At 42.4% G+C, this 23257-nt stretch overlaps 1 protein-coding gene across 3 annotated transcripts in view; it reads left to right on the top strand.

Moving 5' to 3' along the window:
* Positions 1-294: 294 nt before the first annotated feature.
* Positions 295-23257, top strand: part of LOC111956507 (tensin-3) — a 72171-nt gene continuing 49208 nt past the window's right edge. For all 3 annotated transcript variants that reach the window (XM_023976959.2, XM_023976960.2, XM_023976961.2), the window contains exons 1-12: positions 295-737; positions 10130-10300; positions 10749-10799; positions 11132-11254; positions 11764-11828; positions 13353-13436; positions 14278-14390; positions 16647-16707; positions 16869-16944; positions 17165-17294; positions 17448-17513; positions 18097-18198. In XM_023976959.2, coding sequence (XP_023832727.1) covers positions 10151-10300; positions 10749-10799; positions 11132-11254; positions 11764-11828; positions 13353-13436; positions 14278-14390; positions 16647-16707; positions 16869-16944; positions 17165-17294; positions 17448-17513; positions 18097-18198 — 1021 coding nt within the window. In that variant the 5' untranslated portion in view covers positions 295-737; positions 10130-10150. The remainder of the gene's footprint in view (positions 738-10129; positions 10301-10748; positions 10800-11131; positions 11255-11763; positions 11829-13352; positions 13437-14277; positions 14391-16646; positions 16708-16868; positions 16945-17164; positions 17295-17447; positions 17514-18096; positions 18199-23257) is intronic.

A 23257-nucleotide genomic window follows, 5' to 3' on the forward strand; every position in this document is an offset into this window, starting at 1 on the left:
TTCTTCGGCGTTTGGGGTGTGTGTGTGTGTGTGTGTGTGTGTGTGTGTGTGTGTGTGTGTGTGTGTGTGTGTGTGTGTGTGTGTGTGTGTGTGTGTGTGTGTGAGTGTGAGAGAGAAGGTGTGTGTGTGTGTGTGTGAGAGAGAGAATGTGTGTGTGTGTGTGTGTGAGAGAGAGAATGTGTGTGAGTGAGAGAGAGGTGGAGTGGGTGGAAAGGGAGGAGGGAGGAAGAGAGAGTGGAAGAGGGAGGGATAAGCGAGGGAGGCAGCCCCAGCACAGCCACAGTGGGAGGACTATCCCATGCCAGGACTTGTGTCTGCGGCAGCACCTAGCAGCCTTCACTGACTGAAGGAAGTGTGTTGGGGGTTGAGTGGAGCAGAGCAGTGCAGCAGTTCAGGAACAGAGCAGGGCTTCCATTTTAACACGGCCAACAGAAGCCAACAGCCAGTAGTAGGAGTCAGCTGCAACAGCCTGGGAGGGAGCAGCAGTGGGGGAGGCAAAGCCGGACAAAGTGAGCTCACAGAAGTGCCTCTGATCACCCTGCAACCGCATTCCAGCACAGGAGAATGAGCCAGTCAGCCTCCTCTAAGCCTGTGTGACGGGACCTAAACTAAACCTCATCTTCTCTTCTCTTCTTTGCCTGGACATTATCACCCTCCTCTTTTTCAGCAGTGTCTGACTGACAAGGGATTTCAAAGGAAGAAGGAGAATAAAAGTTCCTATTTTCAGTTTTGAAACGGTAAGGTTTTAAGTAGTTTATAGTGTTTTACTTGCAGGGGAGATGGTTTTAGTGTTGTGCTAGTACTTCAAATCAGTTCTGGAGTAGTTTCATGCAGTCTGGTGATGTTATCAATGCTTCTCTCTTTATCCTGTGGTTCAAGCACATTTCATTCAGTGGAATTCATTCAAAATATAAAATGGGGGCATTGCTTAGTCTTTATTTACTTTGGCTCTGTGCCCTACTTGTGTGTGTGTGTGTGTGTGTGTGTTTGTGTCTGTCTGTGTGTGTGTATGTGTGTGTATGTGTGTCAGCGGGGGGGCAGGCGGAATTCTGAAGAGAGAGAAGGGGGTCATTCAAACTCAACGTGCAGTGTGGGTGTGATTTCTTTGAATGATACAGTGAGTGTTGTTAATTAAAAAACCATGATCTCTTCATCAAGCTTTGGCTGCAGCTTTTCACACAGTGAGAGAATCGCGCCACTGTGAATGTCCTACTGGTTAAGCTTTCTTTTGTATTGGTTTGGTACTCCATGATATTTGGGGCTTTGCTGTGCTGGAGACCTTTCAGAGCTAGCATAGTCCTCAATGAGTCTGCAGCATTTTTTTTTTCATTATATMATTTACTAAATTTGTTGAATGGCTGGTCTGCTGGGAGGAAGAAAAGATGGAAAGCGAAAGAGAGATACACGTATTCTTCAAGCCACAGCTTCTGCATGGTATTCCAGGCCTCAGGGCTGCACTTTTTAGGCAGCCATTGTTGATGACATGTACAAGAGTCCCTCTTACCTCACATTGGCTACACCCTCCTCCTTACCTGTCTAGATATCTCAATTTCTCTCCTTCCTGTAGCTATCTATCTTTAAAACAAACAGAAGAAAAGCTCTACTGCACCATGAACACACACATAAGAACACACACATACAGATCATGTTTAACTATCAATAGGAACTGTGAGACAAGTGTAGAAAGAAACAATTCTCTTCTCTGTCTCTCTCTCTCCTTTGATAAAAGAGAGATTACAAAGAGCTAGCTGAGAGACGGATGGATAGGACCCTGATAATGTGGTTTGGAAGAAGGCTAGTGTGTGTGTACAGTAAGCTAAGTAGAAAAAGGCATTCTGTTCTTCACAGGGCAGGGACTGACTGTAGGGCTGAGGGCTGCTGGGACAGTATAGTGTCACAGAAAGGAGCAGCTAGCCACACAGCACACATATGTAAGCCATTAGCCAGAGTGAAGAGAGGGAGAGCAATGAGAGAGAGAGAAAACGGGAGGGTAATCCATTTTGGAACGCATTCCTCTATGACCTTGGGAACGAAGGTGGTAATTAGGTGGTGCTTTAGGAGGCTGGTGGGTGCTGCTGCTGCACACAGATTCACCCAGAGGCAGGGAAGCAGCTCGCTTTCATTTCCCTTCAAAACATCCTGTGAAAATGAGACACAACTATATGTTTGAGTTCCAGAATTGCTAAATAAACAGCATTAAAAATATCCCCTTTTCTCCAGTTCCCCCTCCTGCTGCTTTTTTCCCTACAGATTCCACCGTTTTGTTTATTTCGGCCCTTCGGTGTTGAATGGGCCTCAAAGCCACAGCGTAAATGCATGGAGCGAGACAGGAAACAGGCAGAACAAACTATGGCCTCTTCTCCCCAAAGCCACTTCATCCATCCAGTCTGTTATGTTTTTGTGGGAGATGTTATCCTCCCTGACTGTTTAAAGTGCGCTGCTGCTGCTTCTATAAGAGCATGCATGGTGCTCTGTCTGACTGACTGATGGGAATTAGGGTGGGTTATTAGATGGTGTCCAGATTTGAATGCTAAATACCTTCAGGAGCCCACAGTCTATGCAACCTAGCAGTAGCACTGAGAAGTGATATGCCGCACCACAAGCAAAGAACATGCAGTGTTGAGGTGAAGAGTTGAACCTCAGCCATACAAAACTAAAGCGCAGGCTCAGCTATGCCAACCTTCCATATTGTGCTATACACTCCCTATAAAATAGAGTTGGACAAGAAAGACACAAAGACAACATTGGAAACAATATAAGAATTCCAATACTCCATTGAACTCATATGCTTGTTTGCAGAGGCCTTAACTCTGTGACCCAAAGCCAGCGGAGATCCTACTAGTACTAAAAGGTGAAGTGACGGGTTGCAAATTACATATGACAAGGGCCTATTTAAAAACATTCCACCTTAACAGTCTCCCCATAAGCAGCCGGACTTCCTGAAACGTTAAAAAACATGTTTGGTGTGGCTGAGGGTCGAAGACAAACATCTTAGAAGATCATGAATGTGTCCCTGGCTGCCGGACCAAACACACGGACTCCCAGAGAGACAGTAGGCTACGTGTGGCTGGTTTTTACATTGGTCCACAGCACAGCCAAGTCCTCCCATGCTGGGCTGTACTGAGCCATATCCTCCCTTGCAGAAATATCACATTTTGTTTATCTAGCTTTCATCCTTCATTCCACTATTCATAAATGGAAGTATGGCACATTCGACTTGTTAATACCATATAAACTTTAGGTCCTGGTGGAGAGGCTGACTCTACTTTATTGACCATAGATTTGGGTTTTGGCAATGTTTGGTTCAGAGAGAACTGGGAGTTTCTTTTCTGGAGTGTTAAGTTGGTGGAGATCCGTCTGCTCTACTTTTCACCACTGGAACATATTTTGGTTTAATGTGACCATGGTGAATTCTCAACTAACCCAATAATGGACTGCACTGCCACAAACTGTCAGTCATGAACCAAGGCCAGCCAATAGGAACACTTCTAAATTTGATGTCAAGGAATGGAACTTACCACGAGCCAGCCAAGGGGTGATTGTTGGCCATCACATGTTGGCAATATATCCTAAGAAAGTAATAGTGTGGTGAACCAACATCCAATGAGGAATATTAGCTACGCCTGAGCAGTCAAATGATTGAGTAGAYGGTGCCTATTTGTTGCCAACTACTAACCCATTGATCTTTAAATCATGGACTTTGTTCACTACATTCTTTCCCTGTTCAATACCTCCCGTATTTATTGACTGATCTACTGGTCCATTGAAATATGCCTAATTTAATAAGACATGGCTGTTATTGTAGTTATTGATCTGGTTTCTGGCCAGACACTGCTGTTAAAATAGTACCTGCTTGGTAAGTCAGGATATATGAATGATATTTACCAATAATACAATGATTAGGACTTCTAAAGATGGCCAGCTGTGGTAGTAAGCACTGTGGACTTTATGGCTGCAGAGTGAGTTTTATCCCCTCCGTGTGGTTTTAGACACTGTCTTTAAAGGATTATACTGCTTCCCTCACCTTAAGCTGTTTCATGTGCTGCTCCTTTTCCCTCTACACCAAGGACTCTCTCTCTCGGGTTTTCCATTCCTTTAACAGCCATAGTTTATGCTTGTTTCACTTCTCTTGAGTTTCATCCACATCTAATGCTTAATTTCAATATCCATCCATATATATGGTGTTTCTTAACAAATCACTCTCACAGTCACACATACACACAGTCTCCACTCCATCATGATCACCCCAATGTGCCTTTCATGGAAAATGTAACTGAGGATTCTGAAGACGTGTAGCAACCGGACTAATAACATACAAACAAAACTTGGATGTCTTAATTGGACTTTGTTGCTGTCGTCCAGCCCTATTATCCCAATTGGATGACTTTATTATTTATTAATGCCTTTTTTGGTTTTTGTCAACCATTGTCACCAACATGTGCTTAAAAATGAAAACAACCATGATGTCACTGTTCACATGATTGGGCCATGTTTCCATCCTCTGAGGCTGACCAACATTGATTACTAGTTGGTGGATTTTATCCTCAGCATGTCAACAGCGCTCAGTGTTTCCTCTGCGTAGGCTGTCACTGTGAATAAGAATTTGTTCTTAACTGACTTGCCTAATTAAATAAAGGTTMAATTTAACTCCCCTGCAATTTAAGATGGAATATTCCATGCAGTGTCAACTACAGCCAGGTGAGAGGTGTAGTTTCCAGGACTGATCAGGGCTGGGTATCAATAATCTGAGGTGGTACCTCTCTTCGCCTCAGACCTCTCCTTCATGATGACTGAAAGAAAGGAAACCATTGGAGACTATTGAGACGCAGTCCCAGGCCTCACAGTGCTGAGTGATATATATACATCTAAGCCTCGCTGACAGCGCCCACGCACCACAGCCCAGCCAGCATTTACCCATACCTCCAGGGGCTGTGTCAGCCAGGGGTTTCAGAGTAGACACACCTAAATCCCCTAGAATCCTTACCTACACTAGTATACCTGTTTCAGCTTGTTCTCTATGAAGCCTGCTGCTGGCAACCTACTTTTCAAACACCACTCTGCTTAGCTTAGGCCTACGCCTTCTCATCCGCCATTACTCTACTGTCTACTCCCAGTCATTGTGCCATGGGTGGGCTGTGCTTTCCGATCCTTAGCTCGGCTGCCTGGGATGGTTGTTGTGTTATGCCCTTGTGGCCGAGCGCCATGCACTGAACCAGGAACAAAAGCACTCCTTGTAAATTAAAGAGCAATGATCTGTAGTGCATGCTGGGGCAAGTCGCTGCTGTTTTCCTGACGTGACTGATGAGAGACAGAAAGGGACTATGGGAGAGAGAGGTTTAGTTGAAAGGAACTACCGCAGTGTAGAGTATGTCTGGATGATTTATATTGATATGTGATTGAGTATAAAATTATGGAGTTTTAGGATTACATGAAATAGATGAGTAGGTTTCCCTAACTTCTTTAAAATATCTGTGCTCACATCGGAATGTAGATTTGTCATCAGGTATACTCTGAAATATGGTTTGATGTATCTAATAGACTGCGTTTTGGAAATGAAAACATCTCAATTGAAAAAAAGTAGGATAGTCTTTATAAAATAATGAATGTAGGCCTAMCCTCCATAGAGCTTCATGGGATGAGGAAGACTTTGCCCACATTGATTCTATCAAATACCTTATCAAGGGCTGACTATCAAACACAGACTTTAACCTCAAACAGACTTCCAACTCAAACAGACTTTAACCTCAGCGTTTTGAATAACTTTATTAAGTACAGTGAAATGTCTTTCTTGTGAGCGCTTTACCCCAAATAAAGTCATCAACATCAATGTAGCACTAAAAGTAACAGAAACACACATACAGGGTCAGTTCCAATAGCATATTTACAATGTGCAGGGATACTGGAGTGATATAGATAGATACAGTACTGTATGTATAAGGGGTAAGTTGACTAGGCATCAAAATACATGACAAACAGAGTGTATGTGATGTTTGTGTGTGAGTGTGTGTGCGTGTGTGTAGAGTCAGTATAAATGTTATTTGTGTGAGCAAATTAAGTGTGCGTTTGCGTGTATTTGCGTGTGTGTGTTTGTATGTATGTGTGTCTGTGTTTGTGTGTTGGAGTGTCAGTGTGCGTGAGTGTGTAGAGTCCTTTGAGTGTGCATAGAGACAGTGCAAAAAAATGTAAAAAATACAAGGGTCAACTCAGGTAGTCCGTGTAGCCATTTTGTTCTCTATTTGGCAATCTTACGGCTTGGGGATTGAAGGTTAAGTACTGGTGGTTACCCATCTCCTCTCTCTGGTACTATGCTCCGCCACTGAAAACACAACCCTCAAGTGTTGGCCGGTCAACCGTTTCATACATTTCTGATAGACAGTTTTTCCTGCAGCTCCCGGAGAAAATGGACATACCCTGCTATTACACTAACTGCAGACCCTTGTGACACCCCCTACACACACACACACACGCACACACACACACATGCACGCACGCACACACACACACACACACACACACGGCCCCTTTTCATTCTTCTCCGAGGGGTTTAAGCCCCTGTGTGCAGTAGTCCACGGCCCCCTGGTTTTACGGTCCTGGCCCCTTTCTCCAGAGTCCTTCAAAGTGTTTGACTTTAGCCTGCAGTCACTTCAGACTTGATTACAGTTTTTAACAATCACTTTGGCACTAATTTCAGAACCTTGTGGTCCTTTTCCAAAACTCTAGACACAAAACTCAAAACGGTCATCACTTGTAACACTGGCTGTCCAATGTTCAAAACATTGCATTGTGCATTCTTATCGTTAAAGAAACCTTGTACTTGCAGAATCATCGGTTCAAATAACTCATTTATTATGAAATACCATAGGAACATTCATTTAGATCACCCACACACAAGATACCGATAGTTTCACTGTGTAGTTGTTCGTACAATCATTAAATATTGTAGTACAAAATATGTTTCATTATGCTACTACATGTAAATGCATCACTGTAAAAGGACTAGTAGAGAGAATACTACAGACACAGTGGAATCATTGAACAAAATATGAAATTTATTGATGAAATACAATAAAATCACAACATMGGTTTCTTTGAATCAAAGCRAAAATAATTWGCTACAAAAAAAKRWAMAACWGTTAAAGGTCAACTGCAGTGTTCCTCACCTGGCTTACTGTAARAAGCAAAACAAARGATTGATTACTGTACTTCTATATTTCCCTCAACCCTGTCTTGTGGATTTGGCCACAGGTTCTCATCCACATCACAATGGATGTTTTCATTAGCCAAACATCTTGGGAAGAATCTTCAGSCATGGYGAATCCWGGCCTGAYACTGGTCTGCCRTGATGTCATTGCATGCGTCATCCATGGCCTGGAGAAGGGTGGCTTGTTCGTGAGGGCGCCTATCATATACCTTCMACMTYYATGTGGAGAAARATTCCYCAATCGGGTTAAGGAAAGGAGAGTAWKGGGGTAAGYACAGGGTGGTAAATTGTGGATGGGCCTGAAACCATGCTTGCACCATTTGAGCATGGTGGAACCTGACATTATCCCACACAATGACATAGGTCATGCCATCAGCTCTAAAGACCTGATTTAGCTCATCAAGGACGGTTACATTCGAACAGCGAATCATGTGGCTGCCTGCAACTCAATATATACAGTATATAGAGTAGAGAGCTTTAGATGTTGTTCGACCTAACATTAGAACGGGCAAGATGCGTAATCTAAGCAACTTTGACCCTGGTATGATTGTTGATGCCACACATGGTGATTCCAGCATCTCAGAAACAGCTGCCATCCTGGGATTTTTACGCACTACAGTCTCTAGAGTTTACAGAGAATGGTGCGATAAACAAAACACATTCAGTGAGCGGCAGTTCTGTGGGCAAAACCACCTTGTTAATGAGAGAGGTCAGAAGAGAATGTCCAGACTCATTCAAGCTAACAGAAAGGCCACACACGCTCAAATAACAGCTGTTTAAAACAGTGGTGTGCAGAAGGGCATCTCTTAATGTACAACACCGTGAATAATTCAGGTTGTTGTGGAGGCAAAAGGGGGTCCTACCCAGTACTAGATAGATGTACCTAATAAAGTGGCCGGTGAGTGTACAGTAATCTCAAATCTGAAAACATGGTCTGGAAAAGTGGTACATAGGACCATAGAAACAGTGTCTGATAAAGAATGATRATGAAATATTACATCCATAGATAATGTAGTCCAATTGATTCATGTTCCACGGTAATTGGTGTCAATGGATCTCGTTATCCTGAAACTTTCATGATCTAAACATGGAATATTGTTCGTCAGTTTCCGTAAAACTATGCATTAAGAGTAACGCAACAGTTACTTATCATTTTGAGCAGTTGTATCAATTGATAGTTAGATCATTGTAATGAAATGACTAGACAGTCATCTCAGATGTAATGTGTGAATTGCATTTTGTTATGTTGTAGCATTTTGAACATGTGATTTTAGTTCAATGAACAAATGATCTTAGCTTTATGTGTATTGTATCCAAGCAATTGGAAAAAATGTTAGAGTTTTAAAAAATTTACATTTTGATCATTGGTTGTGAGTTTTGTGTCTAGAGTTTTGAAAAATTACATCAAGGTTCCGAAATTAGTGCCATAGTGATTGTAAAAAACTGTAACAGGCACATTCAGGCCTTTTCACTGTTAATCACAACAAACAATCAGGTGACCGGACTGAAACCCGACATTTCGATTCACTCCCTTTATCGTTGGGAGTGTGTGGTGTTGGGGTGGGAGCAGAAATACATTCCAAGCTGACTATTTGTGGTCATCCTGTTGGTCTAGATTAGATAGACAGGCATGCAATAGACTGACACGTAGATATTGAGAGTTTTGTTGTTTCGTAATTCTATCTCTACACAGCCATGCCAAAGCTATCCCTCTGTGGTAACTAACGTGAAATAAATACTGATCTCAGTGTGTTGTGAACTTATGAAACTTCTTTCGGTTTGATTCCTTACTTTGATTCTCGTTGTTATAAAACTGATAGAATGACCTAGAAATAGAACATGATTCTGATGTGAAAATGATTCCTAGAAGAATTCACGCTGGGATTTGTATTGTGGTATTTTGGATGGATGATCTTCGCAGGGGCGCCAGTTAACTGCCTGCCTGTTGTTTAAAGAATCACTTCCCTATTCCCCAGCTGACAGGAAAGACAGAGCACTAGGCCAAAACACAGATCACAGATGGATAGATAAGAAATGTGTGGATGAGTGGGGGAAGCCTCTCTCTCCCGCTCTCTTTCTCTCTCCCCAGCAGCTACACCGGAAGTTCATGACCATGAGGTCAGAGGAACATGCCATATTTCAGGGCTACACAGCACATGACTGGTTTCAACTGGAAGACAACGGAGTTTTCATGTTTTCTTTTGTTTCATTGTCTTGTTTTTACTGGGCGAACTTGAGAATGATCAGTTGGTGACTATTTCCTTGTTTTCATATTCAAAAACAGTTACTTTTTACATGGATTAAATGGAAATTAGGAATACAACTAAAGTGAACATAGAAGTGGAAATAGTGTTTCATCATCATCTGCAGTAACCTATCATGAGGCATAATGGCAGTCAGTGTGGCACCTGTGCAGACAGACAGTTAAATGTAAACAGACGTCCTTCTTTGTCATACAATCTACAGTAGGCCTGTGTTCCTATTGTAGAGGTATCAGTGGGGTGGCAGAGCACAATGGCTGACACCAAGGACTTTGCTCATCAAACATTGACTAGAGTGAAAACATGCATCCTGTCAATGGGCAGAGGAAAGTGTGTTGCAGGCCCTGAGGCATCTCTCTCTCTCTCTCTCTCTCTCTCTCTCTCTCTCTCTCTCTCTCTCTCTCTCTCTCTCTCTCTCTCTCTCCTCTTCTCTCTCTTCTCTCTCTCTCTCTCTCTCTCTCTCTCTCTCTCTCTCTCTCTCTCTCTCTCTCTCTCTCTCTCTCTCTCTCTCTCTCTCTCTCTCTCTCTCTCTCTCTCTCTCTCTCTCTCTCTCTCTCTCTCTCCTCTCTCTCTCTCTCTCTCTCTCTCTATATATCTTATATATATATATATATATATATAATCTCTCTATATCTCTCTCTATCTCTCCTTCCCTCCCTCCCAACAGGAAGAAGACCCAGATGTGAGAATGGATGAGGGATACGAACTTGACCTGACCTACGTGACTGAGCGCATCATCGCCGTGTCCTTCCCTCGGACATGCTCAGAAGAGATCTACCTCCACAATCTGAAGGATGTCACACGGATGCTCAAGTCCAAGCACGCTGATAACTACCTGGTCAGTTAACACTACTCTTGTGCATGTGTCTCACACCATTCTTCATCTCACGTGTAGTGCATAGACTATTGAGATACTAGTCCTTTCTGTCTTATTTGACATCTTGTGGCAGACATCATATTTCTATTAGAGTGAGATCATTAAAGTTTATCTAAAGTTTGCTTTGTTTATTTGGTTTAAAGTGTGACTGTTATTCACCCTATGTCATTGTCTCATTGACACATTTTGTGGTTTCTAGAGAAGTGATGTTGACAGGACAAGAGCCTACTTTAACCTCAGCTCAACCATTTAGTGTGGAGTGCTGTGAAGCCTTCTTTAGTKCATATGGGAAAGAGGAAGTGAAAACAGTTGAAACAGTTACTTTTTAATAAGATAGTTATAAAAGGCATATAATAAAATTGCAACATAAATGTATGTATTCATGTGTACATATATTTTTTCTTTCTAGATTATCAACCTGTCGGAGAAGAGACATGATCTCTCTAAAATGAACCCTAAGGTAAAGCAACCWTACTGTCTTTTTACAAATGTGCAACATAAACAAAACATAGGGCAGGACACGAGGTGCTGAAGAGATACAGGTATCAACAAGCTGCAGAATGACTCGGCTGTATTTGCTATAGCTAAATCAATGAATATAAGTGGCCACATGGATCTCAAACGTATATGTTTGAACAACTGTCTCACTAGATAACCCTTTGATTTAGAAAGGCTGTCTCTAGGATTTCTGGAGACTCTGTGCGTGCTAAATAGATTGTTTAGGTTGTATAGAGGTTTTATTGATTAGAACTATCTATAACAGAGTGTGTGTGACTTACCTTGTGTTTGCAGACTCTGGACACGGGCTGGCCTGACCTGCATGCCCCTCCTCTGGATAAGATCTGTACCATCTGTAAGGCCATGGAAGGCTGGCTCAACACTGACCCTCTACATGTGGTGGTCATACACTGCAGGGTGAGCATAAACATCATCACTCTGTCATCACCCTCTCATCATCTCTCAGTTATTTTCTTCTGGACAAAGATCACTTGTCTCACCGTATCATATAAAGTCACTGTCCAGTAAAAAATCGAACTTATTTAAATTCTGTTAACTCATACCCAAATAATGTTGTTGACTTGTCTCATACTATTTGTGGTCAAAGCATACATTTGAGCAAAAAAACACTTCAAAAACACAACCTCAAACTTATCTCAAACAGACCATTTCCAAATGTTTTGCTATTTCCTCATGCTGCTGAGGAAATAGCAAGCATGTACAATCAGCTGTGAACTCGCATGAATATTTTTAATGACCGGTATACGCCCACACCATTCTATAGTTGGGGTATGCCCACACCATTCCAACACAGTGTTTATTTATAATCTAATAACACTACCTGTTACTGTTGCAAATGATTATGCCTAAGCATTGGCACACAAATATGAATGAATTTGACATCTTGTCTCTGTCTTGTATTTCAGGGTGGGAAAAGCAGAATTGGAGTGGTCATCTCATCGTTCGTGCATTTCACTGACATATCTGCCAGGTAACTGCTGCAAAAAATGCCATCTCATGTAGCTTTTTATCAATATTTTCATTTATTGAGGTTTAGCATTGTGAAATATGACTTCACTCTAACCAAAATATCTGACCTCAGGAGTGAGTAGCACTGATTGAATGTTTGGGTCCAAACTCCTTGTCAACTCCAACCAAATGTCTCAGATAAATATAGGCCTAGAAACAAAGTTAATCTATTTCACTGTCTGACCACTACTGGCCCACTCAGCCCTTTCACTGAATTCCACAGTAATTCAGAATGTGAGTCAAACAATCAATACTTATGGTTGTGGGATCAAAGGCAAGCCACAAGTCATGAGTCACGCTTACAGAATTACACACTCTGAATCAACATAGACAATACTAGACAGTCATGACAGTCAGCTTATGACAGAAACTGCCGTTTATCACAAAGATCAATGTAATTTTCCCTGAATGGAGCTGGAAATTAATTTAGCAATTAAATATGAGTTTCAGTAAGGCACTTGAGTAGAAAATAATTTCCCCTCGAGCACATGCAGTTCTTCTAAGTGGATAAAGTTACACAAACAAAGATGAAAGTCATTTACACTCTGAAAGGATATTCAGAGCAGCTGCAACTCAGCTAATCCCTAAAGTCAAGAACTGACTGCAAACATTTAGCGAGAAAGTGGTTTATAAGGTGAAGGGAAGTGCTGTGTGTGTTTGTGTGTGTCTTGTCTTATGCGCTTATGGAGATCCTTTCTGCAAACAGCCCCCGTGTGATATGGGTACACATTGGCCCAGGCCTTGCTGGGGCAGGCCAATCAACGTGGGAGATAGTGGGGAGAGAGAGACTGATAAAGAGGGAAGGGGAGAGAGAGAGTAGAACAGAAAAAGAGTGAGGACGGTGAGGGAAGGAAAGAAAGTGAGGGGGAAGAAGAAGAGAGGCAGAGAGAGGCAGGGGGATTTAGAGGGAGATATATGGTGGGGGAAGGAGAGAGATGGAGAGACAGATGAGGAAGAGAGAAAAAGACGGAGAGAGAGACCTCTAGTGAAAAGCCTCCAGCGCCTGTTGGTTTTAGGCCTGTTGGTACAGCAGTAACTGGGTACACACTCTGACCTCTTTCTCCTCTCCTCCTCTCCTTTTTGTTTACTCTGGATTGACTTTCTCTCTTCATCGCTGTCAGTGTGTGCATGCTCACATGTCTGTGTGTGCGCATGTGTGTATGCGTGTGCATGAGTGCATGTCAGAGAGAAACAGGATATGTATTGAATAAGTGCCAATGTTTGTTTACAGTGTGAGTACCTCTACTCTGTCAGCCAGGAGGGTCTCTGGTATAGGCTGAGGACTTACGCTCAGTTCAGTTTAGTTCACTGTTCCCTTATTTAAAACTAAAGGTCTTAACTAAAGCTTACTTACCATCATTGTCAGGAGTGTTTACCCTGTCAGTGCTTAAGCCTAAACAGTAGAGTAAGTCAGTGTTTAAGCCTAAACAGGAGGAGGGTAAGTCAGTGTTTAAGCCTAAACCATGTCTGTGTCTGTCTCACATAGTGCTGATCAGGCCCTGGACCGCTTTGCAATGAGGAAGTACTATGACGACAAGGTCTCAGCATTGATGACACCTTCTCAGAAAAGGTATGGCCTCTTCTCAGGCACAATATTCATCTACTCTCTAGTACTGAGGAAATGCTCATTGTGTGATATGGATGGTGAGGTAAAGGTGTTTTCCCACACCCTCCTTCATCTGCCTCCATTCCTCCCCACCCCTTTACACACACACACACGCACGTGCACACACGCACGCATGAGAACATGCACGCACGCACGCATGCCCACGCGCACGCACACACGACGCACCACGCACCCACACACACACACACACACACACCACACACACACACACACACACACACACACACACACACACACACACAACAACACACACACACACACACACACACACACACACACACACACACACACACACACACACACACAGGTCTATACACACCCCTTTCTGCCCATGTTAGGGCAAGTTCAGGTCCCAGTCCCACCAAGACCAATAGAAAACCTATTGCGTGTCTTGGTCTTGTTTGTCCATTCCCATAGAAAAGGGCCTGTGATAGTCGCTCCATTGTGTGTAATTGAAACAGAATGGGATCCTGTGGTGACCTGGTGCAATCTAATCCTGCTGCATCACACTGAATCCCTGTGACACAGTCACGCTGTGGGCGCCTCATAAAGAATATCCCCATCACAAACACACAGGCTCAATGCATCTCAGAGCGGTCCTTTTCCCATGTGTGCTTCAGTAACTGGGTTGCAATTGTCATGGATGGACTTATCCATTGATGTCAGTGTTGTAAGTGATCTGTTGTTGTCCACTGTAACCTACATGCAAAGGGGTTTAGTTAGTGAGGATCATCTAGCTAGCTATTGTGTGGATTACTATATCTCTTCTATTCTTTCATGCCAGGTATGTTTGGATCCTGAACAGCCTCCTGAGTGGGTCGATGAAAATGAATGCTTCTCCACTGTTCCTGCATTGCATCATTCTTCATGGGATACCCAACTTCAACCCTGCAGGAGGTAACTGAAAACACTCTTTTGTTCACCTATTGGCCGACTAGGAGATACAAATCTAAATATCCCACTCAGTCAATTTGATCACTATGTTGCAGAAAACGTTCCTACAATGCAGGATATTCGAAACTTGTAGTGTATCTGAGTTTTAAAAAGGCTTCTGAAGTTTGTTGTTTTTACTTTGACATTATAGACATGATTTTCCCTTACAAAAAATGTATAAACCCTTACAAAAATGTCCATTCATTATAATCCACATAATAATAAACATTTCCTGTTKCTGCAGGATTATTTTCCTGCTGTGGCAAACTGGCTCAAGTTAAGATCCTACATCTGCAGAAGCTAAAAGTCTGACAAATAACTACCAATAAAATCCCTATGAGGCTATCTAGAAAGAAGTGGGCTTCTCTGAGATCTATATGAACCTCTCCTTTCACACGGACTGAAGCACACATGTATACACGCACATGCACATATGTAAATACGCACCACAGAATAACTTTTTTATGGTCTGTAGTAAGGGAATCCACACCCATTTTTTTTTTACATAAACAAATGTTTTTTTTTACACATTTCAAATAAACAACAAAGACAAACAAACAACAAAAACAAAACAGTCCAAATTTGAGAGGTGCCAGATCCTGTTCCGTCAGGATCCGGCTCAAATTAGGGCAACGGTTCCATCTCAAAAGGGTTATTTTTATGAGATGGAACCAGTGCCCTAATTTGAGCCGGATCCTGACGGAACAGGATCTGGCACCTCTCAAATTTGGACTGTTTTGTTCCGAAACCCATTTGCCAGGATCAGTTCCTCTCTTGGCATGAAAAATAATTGTCACTGTTTGCAATGTAAAAAATTATAATAAAATTTATCAGAGATAATTCAATTTGCCTTCTCTGTAATTCTCCTGCCACCTAAAAAACGTAATACGTAATGTGAAAACGTACCTGATATTCTAAGAATTGATTGGTTGGGCAACATTGTAATCTGTATAGACCATTGCTGTGGTGAGAGAGAAGCACACCTGTATCTCTCACAGAACTAGAATGACATTCACTTTCTGTGATCTCTCCCTCTCTCTGCTCTGATAGACACGCGCCTGCAATTCTCATCTCTCCAGCGTTGCACTTCATCATTTATTTCCTTTAGAATCATACACTCTTAGCTAAAAATATGCTATACAGTACCACAAAGGGTTCTTCGGCTGTCCCCATAGGAGAACCCCTTTTTGTTCCAGGTATAATCCATTTGGTTCCAGATAGACCCATTCCACAGAGGGTTCTACATGGAACCCAAAATAGTTCTACCTGGAACCAAAAGGGTTATCCTATGGGGAAGGCTGCAGAACCCTTTTGGAACCCTTTTTCTGAGTGTAGCTGGAGGAAGGGTGCTGGAGGTGTCGCAGCACCCCTGATAAATTGAAATACATTYGCCAAAGTTATATAATTACTGCTGTCTGTTCAGAAAGAAATGAAATCATTCTGAATACCACACCAGGATTAGACCTATAATTTAGCCACAGATCAAAACGTTTAAACTTTTTTGCCTAGCTGCAGATTGTGTGTAGCCCAATCACAAGGCATGCCTACAGTCTGGAACGTGCGGCAAATCTGTCAGTGAACAGCATGCAGCCAAAACAGGCTTTTTGCAATATTTCAAATAGCCAAACATTGCGGTAAAACACAGGTTTGAAAGCAAATGGATTCTGCTGAAAAGAGAATCTGTCTATTCTGTCTGTAGGCTACCAAATATGTGATCAACTTTTAAATAGGCCTATTGAGCGAACAGCATTGTTTAACAAAGTAGAACAAGAGAGACATAGGCTTTTGGCATGAGCGCATTGGCCATCGGCGGTGGGTGAGCTCAAATCAAATCAAAGTTTATTTGTCACGTGCACCGAATACAACAGGTGTAGAACTTACAGTGAAATGCTTACGTACAGGCTCTAACCAATAGTGCAAAAAAGGTATTAGGTGAACAATAGGTAAGTGAAGAAATAAAACAACAGTAAAAAGACAGGCTATATACAGTACCGAGGCTATAAAAGTAGCGAGGCTACATACACATACACACACCGGTTAGTCAGGCTGATTGAGGTACCAACATGAATTAATACATGATACAGTATAACATAAATGAATTCATGATGCAGTATATTGATACAATGTCATTTCAAAAGGTCACCTAAGCATAACACTTGTTCATTTTGATCCCCGCTCTTTCTGCTGAATTCCACTCTTTTCTATTTCTCTTTTTTTAAGTGTGTCGCCCATATCTGAAGGTCTACCAGGGAATGCAAGCTGTCTACTCCTCAGGGGTCTAGTAAGCATACGTTTAACAACTTGTTTCCAATTCTTTTTCACAATAAGTGATACCATTTTCTTTGAAGCATAATTGGTTGTTGTTCTAATTCACTTTCTGTGAATGTCAGTGATTGGTCATAGACTGTTCTCTCTGATTGGTTGTTTGTCTCTATTACCCAGTCACATTGGGCCTGGACACAGAGACAGGATATGCATCAGTCTGGAACCTGCTCAGCTGCTAAAGGGAGACATAATGGTAAGAACAACTTCTCATAGCATCACATAACATATCCTATGGAATGTACTGGGTATACCATACAAAAAGAATGATGGAAGTCATGATAGATAACATTAACAGAAGACTTACACATTTAAAATGGTAAGAAACATAGCAGATGCCAACAACTGACTTAATAAAGGTCACATGAATACCCACACAAATTGCTGTTACACCCTGTCTACCCCTGTTCCTGCAGGTGAAATGTTACCATAAGAGTGATGTCACTTGGGAGCGTGAGGTGATCTTCCGGCTCCAGTTCCACACGGGAGCAGTGCAGGGCTACAACCTGGTGTTCGAGAAGGAGGACATGGAGACTGCCAATAAAGGTATACACACACACACACACCTGGAACGGCCTAGAGAATGTCTCTGTTGGACTTAATTTTCCTTTATAAAAACCACATATGCAGCATCATTCATCTTTCCGTTGCGTTCCAACGCAGCCACACTCACAGCATTCCTTTGTGTTGACTCTGCAGAACCTAGATTTCCTGATTACGGGAAAGTAGAGCTTGTGTTCTCCGAGGGCCCGGAGAAGATCCCAGGTATTTTTCTAACTCCTTAACCCAGTTAGAAAAGCAGGAGGGTTTGAAAACCTCCAGACACATGGTGCTTTCACTACCTAGCTTCCCCCTCGATCCCCCCTCCTTCCCCCTCTTCCCCCTGCCGAGATGAGGATGTGGAATTCCGTAGAGGGGAAATGTAGTGTGAAGTGTGTACTGACAGATAGGTAAAAGAGCATAGCATGCCCTGCCTCCCAGCCCCACAGGAGGGCGTGTAGGGAGTGTGTGTTTGTGTGTGTGTGTGTGCATGCGTGCGTGCGTGCGTGCGCGCGTGCGTGAGTGCGTGCGTGTGCGTGCGTGCGTGTGTGAGCTCATGCATGTGTCCGAGCATATGTGTGGTCTACACAACTAGTAAAAAGTTACATTCCTTCACCTCAGTTTGAAGATGAAAACACTCCGGCCACAAATCACTTCTAGGAAAGAAACAAAACAGGCTTCTTTCCAACAGTGTTCCTCAAAAGTTTAAACCTATAAGATTGCCCCACTGATCCCTTGCTGTTGATTGGACCATATAAGAACCATATAAGAGCATCTCAGAGTGAATCCCCGGTTTTGATTGGTCTAGGTGCAGAGCGCTGGCAGAACGGGGCAGACGTCAGTGTGGACTACAACACAGCCGACCCTCTGACACGATGGGACTCCTACCAGAACATCAATGACGGGGAAGGTAACAGCAGTCACTCTGACTTATTTCTCCTCATTACAGTGTGGAAGATACAGCTTCCAATCACTCTAACTTACTATCACATGATCCACCATAACTAACAAACAAGTTCATCCAGTTACCAAGCCATATCTGGGTCAGTAGTATAGCATGTCAGTTTTATGAGTTTTAGGAGGAATTTATCTGCTTACATTGTCCAATGTGCCATTACTAGGGCGTTTTTTCTGATCAGTAAAATCTCTGGGCCACATGTAGGCTATCCCTGTCAGGAGCAACTCCTTAACCAAGCTCCAGTTTAACCAACACAGGTACACTCAGGTAAAATCAATCAAACCGCATCTGGTTCAGTCAGTGCTTATTTTTTATAAATGAATGAATGGATCATTCCTTAGAGAGCCAACCCACTGGGCACAGATGTCAATTCAGCATCTTTTCCACGTTGGTTCAACATCATTTCTTTGAAATCACATGCMAACAATGTTGATTCAACCAGTCCGTGCCCAGTGGGAAGTGATAACTGCAGTATTTTTTCCAGTGAAACAGATCTCTCAGCAACCCTATAAACGTCATGCTAGTCTCAGTACTGCAGAGCATGACAGATTCATAGTCCTATGCGCTGGTTGGCCCACCTCATTCTGTACTGTATCATATAGGGACCACAGCGTGATTACATTGACATACACACAGTCAGTCGTCACTGGCCTGGTTTATGTGGCAGTGGGACCCATTACTCATAAGAAAGATTTGCACCAGGGCAAGTTGTATGGAAAAATTCTTTATTTACTGTGGCGAACAGAGGATATGAAGGATAGCATCTCCTTTTGATGAACCAAAGGCACATAGATTCTCATACTGCTAAGAATGGCCATGTCAATCTCAGCTTGGGTTAGGGTTTGGAAAATTCTAGTGAGATGTTTCAGTAGGTCTTTTGGGTTGTTATTTGCTAGCGACGGAATAGTGCTGCTACCATAGGGCATACAGCAAGCCAGGGGTCATAGAGAGAACGGGTAGTTCCCCAGAGATTTCTGTTGTTGTTGTAGTATCAAATTTAATAAGGCATTGCTTCAACCAACCCACTCACGCGGCGCGGTGTGTGCTCTCTCTCCTCACACACACACCACACACACCACACACACACACACACACACCACACCACACACACACACACACACACACACCACACACACACACACACACACACACACACACTGTCAGGGCGTCCCCTCCAGCTGTGGTGTTGCTGCTCTGCCAAATCTCTCCTTCTCAACCGCGGAATTCACAAACAACCTCCCAGAATAAGCGATATGTGGCATTTAAACCATGAATCCACCCAGGCCCGTGTATACAATAAGCATTATATATAACCACCCATAGAAGCCATTTATGATAAAGACAATTTGATATTGCTTTATTTAACTCAACTACACAACTTTTATGTTGAAGTGTTAGATCAAGAGTCTCTGGGCGCTAATGAAAGAGCACATTTTTTAAATTAAAATATTAATTAAAGGCATACAACAAACAGCCTAAAACAAAAAATAAAAGTGTTGCTTGAGCATTCCTGTGGAAAATGTACAGCCTGTTCTCTCATGTAAACTCTAGATTGGAGAGGAAAGACTGGGAGCTCTACAGGAATTCAGCAGCTACTACCAGCATTGGCAACTCCCAGTGTCCCTCTGACTAGCTGACAATCAGTGGTTAGGGAAGAAGAATACTCTTGCCATTTTAAAGACTGCTTACCACCTCAGGTTTATGTATGTGGAAAGCAACATCATTTACTTCAATGGCTTTTAAATCTAAATCTATTTGAAATTGGGTTGATCTTCTAATTAACTATTGTGTTGAGTATTACCATGTGGAATGATCTTTAATGAGGATATAAGATAGTCCTTTAGAAAAAAAATCCTTATTGATATACAGTGGGCAAAAAAGTATTGTAGTCAGCCACCAATTGTCAATTTTTTCTGCCTCCTTCACTTAACCAAAGATGATTGTATGAGGCCTATATCCTCAAATTATATCCAGGTTACACACTTCTAGCACTACCATGCGACCAACCCAACCTATCGAAACTAATTGAGTGAGAACCATCAAAATCACCCAAAAATCAGTCAGAAAAATCACATTAAGTAATTGTCTCTTAAATAAAAATATAGCCAAATAGAGTGAGATGTATGCGATAGGCGGAAGAGGATAACTATTGCAGCGACAGTACACCTACAAAACAGATATATACTTCAAAAATCACCATATTGTCTATATATTATCACCCTCTGTTGGCGAACTAACACGCAAGCGACACTTGTATCGCCATATCGCTGTAGTCTATTCTGTAAATCAATCACAAAGAACTTTTCACACACATAGTAGCATATTAGTGTGATATAGTTCCCATATCCCCTTATGCACAAATCCTCCTCTATTAGCATCGATTATAACATTCTGTTCTGGGCTGTGCTGTGTCGGTCAGTAACTAAGTATACAGAAACACAAATACTACCCGTCATCTTCTCAAGACATCTCCCCTCCAAAGTCACAAAGAATATCTAAAATCTCTGCCACCCCAGAGGCGCGCCCTAGACATGGGATTTCGACGTCTGCGAACCCCAAATGAGGAATGTCTGATGACATATTTTTATCAAGCTGGCTGCACTAGTCGTTGCCAACATCCCACACCCTTGTAACACTTACGCTCTTTCCTTAATACTTTCATTCCACTATACTCCACCTTACAAAATGCCCAGCTGTATCCCAGGTAATGTCTCGATTAACATGCTTCATGCCTATGTGAATACAAGACCCGTAAGAACTCACCAGGAAACATCATAATTCATTCGTTCGCTAAAATAACTACTGTGACATATGCATCTTGCGGAAAGTCCGACAGCAGACGTGGCTCACCGTCAGACATCTCTACACTGACGGAGGCAATGAGAATTTAACGTATTAAGTCTAGCGCAGTCACAATACCACATTTCCTTAACTATAACGAGATCTACTAACATGCCGCTCTCTACACCTAATCGCTCCCTTGCAGTAAAATCAGAACACCACACATACTCATCTCGATCCTGAGTTCCACCCCCATCTTCACAGTAGGTATGTGTTCTTTGGATGCACATCAGCATTCTGTCCTCCAAACACGACGAGTTGAGTTTTAACCAAAAAGTTTATATTATGTTCACCTGACCATATGACATTCTCCCCAATCTTCTTGGATCATCAAATGCTCTCTACAAACTTCAGACGCCTGGACATGTACTGGCTTAAAAGCAGGGGGACACGTCTGCACTGCAGGATTTGAGTCCCATCGCGGCGTAGTTTTTTCTGATGCTAGGCTAGTTGTTACTTTGGTCCCAGCTCTCTGCAGGTCATTCACTAGGTCCCCCGTCTGTCTGGGATTTTTGCTCACCGTTCTGTGATCATTTGACCCCACGGGGGGTGAGTCTTGCGTGGAGCCCCAGATCGAGGGAATTATCATGGTCTTGTAGTCTTTCCATTTCCTAATAATCTCCCACAGTGATTTCTTCAAACCAAGCTGCTTACCTAATTGCAGATTCAGTCTTCCCAGCCTGGCAGGTCTACAATTTGTTCTCTGTTCTGTGACAGGCCTTTGCCGTCATTGCCATAGGAGTTGGAGGGACTGTTTGAGGTTGTGGACAGGTGTCTTTTATACTGATAACAAGTTCAAACAGGTGCCATTAATACAGGTAACGAGTGGAGGACACAGGAGCCTCTTAAGGAAGAAGTTACAGTTCTGTGAGAGCCAGAAATCTTGCTTGTTTGTAGGTGACCAAATACTTATTTTCCACCATAATTTGCAAATAATTTCATTAAAAATCCTACAATGTGATTTTCTGGAWTTTTTTTTCTCATTTTGTCTGTCATAGTTGAAGTGTACCTATGATGAAAATTACAGGCCTCTCTCATCTTTTTAAGTGGGAGAACTTGCACAATTGGTGGCTGACTAAATACTTTTTTGCCCCACTGTAGCTGTTGTTATTGTATCAATCAATTAGATTTCTTTACCAGGATTTTCTTTCCAGGATTTTCTTTTACACAATACTTTACCTCACACAACTTACTCGAAACTGAACTACTCTTTCCTGGGTAAATGTCCTCTCCATCAACAGAAACAAATCCAGCCAATGTTTGTTTTGTTTTTTAGAAACTCACTTCCCGTGTACATGAATCACGGGGTGTCCCTGTAATCATTACCAGGTGTGTCAACAACCGCCTTTGAGCCTATTCGCAGATAAAGCCTAGACCACAGTAGACTTCTCCAGTACTGAGGGCTCCCATCTCTCTCAACTCTGTTTCTGCCTCTAGCTCCCGGTGTGTGAGTCAGTGAGTCAGTGAGTCAGAGCAGAGCCATTTAACAGGCCAGCTGGATTAATGAGGAATGTTTTAGCTGAGGGCTGTCTGGCTGGGCCCCAAACGGAAGCCTTAAAGGGAAGATTGCAGAATTAGGTTGCCGTTAATTAAACATTCTGATTTGCTTCATCCTTCCAACTAAATGTCCCAATATGACATATCACTTTACATTTGCAATTTGGGAGAAATGTGTATTTTATCAGAATTTGACTGAAGTTATGGAAGAACATTTTTCAGAAATCTGACATAAAGAGGAGCACTAGAGGAGCAGGGCGAAACTGTCCACATAAGACGGTAAAGACCCACCATGCAGTCCTACTATTGTTTTTGAAAAAATATTTTGSCACTCTGAATAAAGGGAACATCTGACCATATCCTGTGATTTATTTATTCTCTATTCTTTTTTTTGAAAACACATACAGCTCGCAGGCTTTTATCATAGCCCTTTTACACCCCTGGCTTACCCCTACTAGCTTACCACTAGCAGCCTTGAAACACATCACTTATTAGCAGTTCAGCACATCAGCATTTCTCCTACTGTTAGATATTAGACATTGAAAGTTTATAGCCAAACTGGCTAAAACTCTGTTGTTGGCCGATGGTAGCTATAGCTAGCCACATGCTAACCTGCGTGCTACCAAAYATTGGCTACCATGATATCCTGCAAGTTATATCGGACAATAAAGAT

The sequence above is a fragment of the Salvelinus sp. IW2-2015 genome, linkage group LG32, assembly GCF_002910315.2.
Source record: "Salvelinus sp. IW2-2015 linkage group LG32, ASM291031v2, whole genome shotgun sequence".
NCBI classification, from domain to species: domain Eukaryota; kingdom Metazoa; phylum Chordata; class Actinopteri; order Salmoniformes; family Salmonidae; genus Salvelinus; species Salvelinus sp. IW2-2015.